This window comes from Ostrea edulis, chromosome 2 (genome assembly GCF_947568905.1).
Source record: "Ostrea edulis chromosome 2, xbOstEdul1.1, whole genome shotgun sequence".
In the NCBI taxonomy this organism is placed as follows: domain Eukaryota; kingdom Metazoa; phylum Mollusca; class Bivalvia; order Ostreida; family Ostreidae; genus Ostrea; species Ostrea edulis.
The window spans coordinates 65,154,409-65,163,175 of record NC_079165.1 but is presented as its reverse complement, the minus strand read 5'-3'; the positions used below and the strand labels follow the sequence as shown (position 1 = coordinate 65,163,175).

The following is an 8,767-nucleotide window of genomic DNA, read 5'->3' as shown; positions in this document are numbered from 1 at the left end:
TTTGAAAGTGATAGAATGTTGTCAAAGATTGAGCACCTGTCTGTCATCAAGGACTACTTTTACACCAACCAACATCTTTAAATTAGTTCTCTCCCCTAAAGTCCCTAGCTAAGTGAACCAGTTCATTGTTTTGGCTCTGATTTTGAAAAGATGAAGAGAAGATCAAGTTTAGCAGGGAGCAGAATCCATCTGCAGTTTGAAAAGACAGAGATCAAATCATGTGGAGGTAAGCCTAATTACTATTTTGAATTCGGTTGTCAATTATGTAATACCGTGTGTGTGATTTGTGGCCATAGTATTGTCTATGATATAAAAAAAAAATCGTAATTTGAAGACAAACCAATACTTATCATTTCCATTAGTGGAACTCTTCAAATTAAAGGCGCGTAAAGTCGTGCTACCGGGACAACATACGTAAACATTACTTAGGCATACGTAATATAAATTATGGTATCGAATACATATTATAACCGACTGCAAACCACGACACTGATTAAAATTCTAAAGGCAAATTTAGGAATTGATTATTCTTACAAGAATACAGACGAACTTATCAAACTATTTGAAGGAGTACAGGTACTAAATCTGCCAAATCTGACCGATATAAAGCATCAATCGCAAGAAGAACTGTGAAGGAAAAAACCAATATGCACATCCGACACAATAACTTTTCTTGTAATTAATGGGATTCATATGTTATTAAAATCATTCTGTCCTATTATGAAGACATTCTACATGTATTTAATCATACAATTTGGACAGGTTCATATGGCATGGACTTTGTACTCGTTAATGTACCCCCCCCCTCCCCCCCCACCCCCTCTCTCTCTCATTTTCAAATAATTTAGAATAAGTTATATATTTGCCAAACTGCATTTTTTTTTAGACGTTTGTAACACTAATTAACACAACAAATGCGTTTCTAAACTGCATCTAAGCTATTTTGAAAATTAGAAAATATTGATTGTCTTAGGACAGAGAACATCGTTGCTTGGAATTTTTATAATAGGTGTCGTAGAGTTTTAAAAAAAAACATGTAACATCCTTGATAAACTAGTGTTAGAATATTTTTAAAATGCAGTTTGACCAATGGCTATTTTATTTAAAAGTACACCATGTACTTTAACTTTAAAAAAAGGGGGGGGGGTGTGCTATGAACGTTTCGTTTATGTCCCAGTAATCTCGCACTTGCTCGCGAGACTTGTGCATTTTCTTACCAATGACGCACAAGAGTCATCAAAGCGCGATAACTCTAATGTGCTGGTAATGAGAAGTATTCCTGAAAATTTATGGTTTGGATTCCTGACTTGTTGTTTCAGTATGTTGTCAGGACATCTAAATAGATCTATATATTTGACTTTGCTATTGACTGAAATATTAAAGTATTGTGTAGATAAATGACAGGACCACCTTTAGGACCACTAATGCAGGTGGCACAAAAATCAGTGTGTACGGGCCCATAAAATTCACAAGTTGCATTCATTCATGAATGCAGAGTGAGACCACAGGAGCGATCGTAGTGAGCTCGCGAAGCTCAGTGATAGTATTCATGCCCATTTCTCATATATTTCTATATTATTGATAAAATTGCTGACTCCTGTGGTGAGACTAGAGATTGGTATCGCCAAACATTTTTAGGACATTCTGTTTTTTCTTGATTCTCTGTTATTTTCATTACTGCTTTGTTGTTGAAGCGCAAAAAAGCCAAATTCAGTTTATTTAAAACATTTATTTTGTATAAACTTGTAACGGTAATAAAACAATTAAATGTCAAAAAATCAGATGAAATAATATTCAAATGAGTCACACCCTGTGACTATAAAACTATAATGGGTTTTTTATTATTTTTACCATGTTCTGACACCCTCTTGTTACTTTTTGTTGTTTCCTGTAACAATTAATTTAAAACATAGCACATAATGGTAATTTTTCCAAAATTTACATATGTCCAAAAATTCCGTTTTTTTTTTTAATCATGATACATATTGTGGGATGAATTATCGCTATATATACCGGTTAAATCCCACCATCCTAATGCAAACTGTCTAAAATATGTTGATGGAGCCACCGTTTGAGTGAGTACAGCTACATGTATATGATTGGATCCAGAAATTTTACCCAGGGAAGTGGGTTCTACCTCTTACATTTTTTAAGGGTCCATTTAAAACTGGACTAACAAAGTGCATACAAATAGCCAAACCGCAAATATATTTATCTCCCATCTAGCCCAGAAATGATGGTTTTGGACCCTCCTTTCCCCCATAAATATGCATGCTTGACATAGCCTCTACCAATAGAATTAATATATATTTGAATTAAAAGAAAATGGGAAATAATCTGTATTGTATTGAAAATCTTACAGTAAGATTTAAAAAATCTCTAGATTGTCCTGAAATTTATCGAATAAGACTGTGTGCAGGTAATTGAAAGGTCTATTCAGAATCATGGTGAGTTACTCTTTGATAGTAAGGGCAGTGATTTTTCTACATTTTTCACAAGGGTCCTGTGGCTTTCGAATTGTGAAAAATTGTCGACATTTCAGTCAAATTGGGAAAAATCAATTTTATCATAAATAAGTTTTAAAATCATATCAAATATTATATCTTTATTTTACACATCTAATTTTCTTTTACGTTCTAAAATTTTCAACTATTCTATCCAAATCATAATTTCCATAACCTTTGTTAAGTCGTATGCATATAATTCACATCGAATGTTTATATTTTTCAAATTCATTTTTCTTTCATAATTTTATTATTGGGAAAAATGCATGCTAAATTGGGGGAAAAATTGACAATTTTTAGGAGAGGAAAGGGCCAAAATTCAGACTCAAAATGGGCCTTAAAAAATCACTGAAGGGTGTGGTATGAGTCAGTGGTATAACTGTATTGTACATAACCAGCATTCATATTAGCATGGGCCAATACCAGGATTAACCATTAGCATCAGATTTATAGTCGCAGGTTTCTGGTTCAGATGTTTGATACAAGCTGCTAGCCATTACTACATACTCTCTAGGTGCTAGTACGATCAGTTATATCAGCATTCAGGAATGTTTATTTTTTATAGAGTTGTTCAAGATTATAAGTACAGATAAAACAGATGAAGAGCGTCTAGCTGCACTGCACAGACTCAGCTTGGAGGCAAGTAAATGTTAAAGAATAACTCTTGTCAAATGTAACCTCTCTTTACATTTCTGACTAAACTAAATAAATTCATGATTGTCTCTTTTTATATTGTAGTACACACTGCAGAAGTTAGAGGAAGAAAACCCTAACTTAGGGGGACTTCAGGATATGAAGAAAGCATGTAAGACAACATAGACATATGTACAGTGTTACTATAAAGAGTTTTCTGTGTTTTAGAACATCTTTTGATTTGTAGGATATTTATTAGGCCTTCTGCAGTCTTCACGAAAAACTTTATGAATCACAGGCCCTTCGGGTCTCCCAGTATAATAATTTTGCAAGCCTGAACAATATTTTAATGGCCCAAAATGTTTTTTCTAATATGACCACTTGTCATTTGCAAGGTACAAGCACTGTAGGAAAATACATATCCAGATGACCATAGTTAAAGAACAACTGACATTATTATATCTTATTTTATTTTTCAACAGATGACATCAGAAGTTCATGTTCTACTTTGTTTTGTATACACCACATACAAAACATTGTTTTCTCCCGAATTAAATCTCAGCAAAGGCCCACCCTCGGTCCAATGGGGCTTAACTTTTCGATCTCTTTTTCTCCTTGTACTACTGGGTTGTTGTTTTTTTAAAATTATTTGGATCTGATTGTTGTGATTGCGAAATACGCTTGTGAGGTATGGAATTTCACTGACGAGCCCCCTCCCTACACGGTTTGAATATTATTGTACGTCCCTCTTGAAAATATTTCACTCATATGGAGACGTCACCACTGCCGGTGAAGGGCTACATAATTTAGGCCTATGCTTGGCGCTTATGCCATCGAGCAAGAAGGGATCTTTATCATGCCACACCTGCTGTGACACGGGACCTCGGTTTTTGTCGACTCATCCGAAGGACCGCCCCAATTAGTCGCCTCTTACGACAAGCAAGGGGGTACTGAGGACCTATTCCAGGCTGTCCAGCGGCCCTAAAATTCCTAATTTTTTTCACTTTTGCTAAAATTCCTAAAAAAATGTAAAATTCAAGGGGAAATCCTAAAAAAGCCCTTATTTTTCATGTCAATTCCTACTTTTTTATCAGTCTTGAAAAATCAAAATGCATTCATACAAAATGTGTGTTATTAACATAAATTGCAGTTCTTATTCAGATAATGCTGATGCAGTGAAAGGCAGTTGACCTGTGGATCCATGTGTCAAGCTTGTTTATTGGTTGTGACTTTGTGATAAAGAGTTGAGATTTTAGGTTATAGCCAATAAAAGCTGAGACCATGGAACACTGGAATACGCCCTTCCTGTACTTACATCTTATTTGTGTGTCATGTGAGTTTCTTTATTGTCAAATTTGACAAGGTAAGTTCTTTTGAATAATTAAAACTTCCGCAATTTGGTTAAAAATTCCTAATTTTAGCCCTAATTTAGCCCTAATTTTTTAAAATTTTACCCCTAAAATTTGCCCTTATTTTTTGTCCAAGGGTGCTGGACAGCCTGCTATTCTAACCCGAAACCCCACGGGAATCCCAACACGGACATTGGAAGTTAATGTAAATATATAGTATGTGCATGTATTTTTTATATATGCACATACTATATATTTACATTAACTTCCAGTGCTGTGCCTCCTTATACTTCATAAAAGGCAGGATGGTTGATCATTTTTCAATGCGAAATTTCATTGCTACATGTAAGTCATGACAAAGTCTGAGTCAATCTCACACTATATTTGTAATATATACAAAACATTTACAGGCCCTCCGGACTCTTGGGTTAAATATTAATAGAAGCCCAATCAAGATTTCTCGGGCATCGGGCCACCGGTTAACGTTGAAGACTGCTTCTGTTGAGAGCCTTTAGTTTGATTGAAGGATCACTTCTAGTCAATTTTTACTCCCATTTATACATGCAAATGTAAACTGGTTAACAGTGTTATTATGCTAGTGTACAATTTCGAGGACAATGTTTGTGTTATTTGCAATCTAATTTTTAAAAAATCAGACTTCTTGGATTCATGCCATATAATCATATTTCTTAGATCCGTGCTTTATGCTCTGCGTATAATTGTAGGGTGGATCTAAGATTTTAATTAGATTGATGTAATTGGGAATTCTTCGTATCAGTCATCACATCATATTATAATATATTATACCATACACAGAAGTTCTGATGTAGTTTCTTGTTCAGGAATGTGTAATACATTAACATGCATCTGTAACATTCATTATTGAGTGCTATCAGAGCCATCTATCTGTCCTGTTGAATTTAATCACACAGTATACCGTATATACTTGCCTATAAGTCGGATTTTTGGGAGTCAATTTTTGGTCCAAAACTCTATGTCCAACTTATAGGCGCATCCTAAGAAGATTTGTATTTTTCGGGGCAGCGTAATGTAGTTTTTTTTAAACAACTCCGACGATTATCATGGACTACCACTCAAATGATTATTGTTTACAAATATCTAGACATATCACATTGTTTATCTATTTTAAAATTATGTATAAAGTACAAGTATTTACATATTTTTATCTATAGTTAAAAATTATTTACATACCGGTAACTAATACTTTCAACCAATGCAAGGTGAAGATAACAAACACTGATCAATCTCATAACTCCTATAAGCAATACAAAATAGATAGTTGGGCAAACATGGACCCCTGGACACACCAAAGGTGGGTCAGGTGCCTAGGATGAGTAAGCATCCCCTGTTGACCGGTCACACCCGCCGTGAGCCCTATATCCTGATCAGGTAAACGGAGTTATCCGCAGTCAAAATCAGTGTGCCAAGAATCTATCATTTATTGGTAAAATTGAATTACGAACCCGATTCAATATCGAAATATTCATATGTATACCGGCTGAAATATAATCCATAACGATAAAAGATTGAATATTGTTAACAGATAATTTAGATCATCATTCTTGACTCTTAAAAACTGTATTGTTGATACGATGAATTATACCAGAATCCCACAATAACAGTTTTTGTGAGGCTCGTGCCACTAAGTAAACACGGTGTTAGGTACTGGTAATTAGGAGACCATAATTGCTTAGGTAAACAAGGGATCATTGTCTATAATAGATCAAGGGCTGCGTTTAAACCCCAAACAGATATGGCTTGGATATTTAGCACCTCATAATTATTAATTTCTCAAAATATTTTTTTAAACATAGGTAAAAACACTAGAACATTGACTAGAAATTGTCAACCAATTCTGACAAAAATTTGTACCAACTTATAAGCGGGTCAATGGCAAATTTCTACAAAATAACCTTAAAATATACAACCGACTTATAGGCAGACCGACTTATAGGTGAGTATATACGGTGCATACATATCTATCAAATTCATTTTCTGAATCTTGAAATTTAAGTATTATTAAGGATTTAGCACTGTAAGCTTTGATTCCAAAGGGAAAAGGACAGACTTTGTCAATACTTAATAAATCTGAGTTTTAAAGCAAATCCTAAATGAAATGCTTTAAATCTGGTGCGTAACTTGAATAGAAAAGTTTGCCTCTGAATTTTGATTATGATGCTGGTATGCAAAAAATGTTAGTATAATTTACATGTGCCACTTTCTTCTTCTTACAGTGTTGGAGCAAGGTTTAAGAACTATTTCTGAGTTAGAGGAAAATGGAGGATTTAAACAAGCTTGTAACAATGACAGGTAGGCAGAGGAATGTTTGTGAATGAAATACTGAAACTGATTAATTGTAGGCCAACTACCAGTTATTTCCAGTTTTTTTTAATGATTTTGCCTTGGTTTTAATCATGAAAAGCAAATTGATTCGTATTACTTGTACTCTTCATAATAAAGGTTACAAAATATTGTATGTAATATGAATATTTCACTGCCATAGAGTAACTGTGCCCAATGATACATGTATAAGTCTTCTTAAAAGGGTTGTTTGCCTGTAGAATCTGAGGACCAGTTATTGTTACTTCTCTCTAAACGGAAAATTATATTTTCTGATTTTTGAAATTATTGATACATAAATCATATCAAATAATTTATTTTGAATACAATTTTCTACAATTTTTAGCTCACCTGAACCGAAGGTTCAAGTGAGCTTTTCTGATCTCATTTTGTCTGTTGTCCATCTGTCTGTCCGTCTGTAAACTTTTTACATTTTCGACTTCTTCTCCAGAACCACTGGGCCAATTTCAACCTAACTTGGCCAAAAGCATCCTTGGGTGAAGGGCTTTCAAGTTTGTTCAGATGAAGGGCCATGTCCCTTTCAAAGGGGAGATAATCCCAAAAATGCAAAAATAGGGTGGGGTCATTTAAAAATCTTCTCAAGAACCACTGGGCCAGAAGAGCTGAAATTTACCTGAAAGCTTCCTGACATAGTGCAGATTCAAGTTTATTCAAATCATGACCCCCGGGGGTAGGATGGGGCCACAAGGGGGGATCAAAGTTTTACATACAAATATATAGGGAAAAACTTTAAAAATCTTCTTCTCAAGAACCACTAAGCCAGAAAAGCTGAGATTTACATGAAAGGTTCCTGACATAATGCAGATTTAAGTTTGTTCAAATCATGGGCCCTGGGGGTTGGATGGGGCCACAATAGGGGCTCAAAGTTTTACATACAAATATATAGGAAAAATCTTCTTCTCAAGAACCACTGAGCCAGAAAAGCTGATTTTTACATGAAAACTTTCTGACATAGTGCAGATTCAAGTTTGTTCAAATCATGGCCCCCGGGGGTAGGATGGGGCCACAATAGGGGCTCAAAGTTTTACATACAAATATATAGGAAAAATCTTCTTCTCAAGAACCACTGAGGCAGAAAAGCTGATTTTTTCATGAAAACTTTCTGACATAGTGCAGATTCAAGTTTGTTCAAATCGCGGTCCCCGGGGGGTTGGATGGGGCCACAAGTGGGAGGAGGGGAGTTCAAAGTTTTACATACAAATATAGGGAAAATCTTTAAAAATCTTCTTCTTAAGAACCATTGGGCCAAAGAAGTTGACATTTACATGAAAGCTTTTTAACGTAGTGTAGATTCAAGTTTGCAAAAAATCGTAGCCTCCAGGGGTAGTTGGGGCCATAATAGGGACTAAGGTTTTACATGCAAATATATATATGGAAAGTCTTCAGATATGGGCCAAGGTGACTCAGGTGAGCGATGTGGCCCATGGGCCTCTTGTTTATCAATATTTTCATACAGATTAATGGATAAGAGTAATTATGTGGTTCTTTATTTATCTTTGTCCATGTGGGTATTTACCAGAATATATGACATGATAACAGTGAAAGCAAAGTGTCGTCGGACCGACGGACATGTCCGGTAATTTGACTCTTGGTGCGATAAACTTTGTTATATTTCTGGTCCGAATGTCCGGTGACTTTCCGGCAATGGTTTCGGAAACTACGTTTCGACTTCCAGTTCCGTTTATTTAAAAAAAACAAAAAACATACGAAAATGGCAACATGTTCCAATTAAAATGGAACAATAATGCAGTCCCCGTTAAACCTTTAAAACGAAAATCCAATGACCAGGAGGCTCAAAGTCAAAGGGAGAAACGAAAAAAGTATGAAGAACTTTTTTTCGGTCTGGTAAAATGTGATCCGGTCTGGTAAAATGTGATCCGGTCTGGTTATGTTCCTGTG

At 35.2% G+C, this 8,767-nt stretch overlaps 1 protein-coding gene across 1 annotated transcript in view; it reads left to right on the top strand.

Moving 5' to 3' along the window:
• The first annotated feature begins 53 nt into the window (after positions 1-53).
• Positions 54-8,767, top strand: part of LOC130052320 (uncharacterized) — a 17,030-nt gene continuing 8,316 nt past the window's right edge. The window contains exons 1-4 of the mRNA XM_056156816.1: positions 54-226; positions 3,070-3,143; positions 3,243-3,309; positions 6,742-6,817. Coding sequence (XP_056012791.1) covers positions 151-226; positions 3,070-3,143; positions 3,243-3,309; positions 6,742-6,817 — 293 coding nt within the window. The 5' untranslated portion in view covers positions 54-150. The remainder of the gene's footprint in view (positions 227-3,069; positions 3,144-3,242; positions 3,310-6,741; positions 6,818-8,767) is intronic.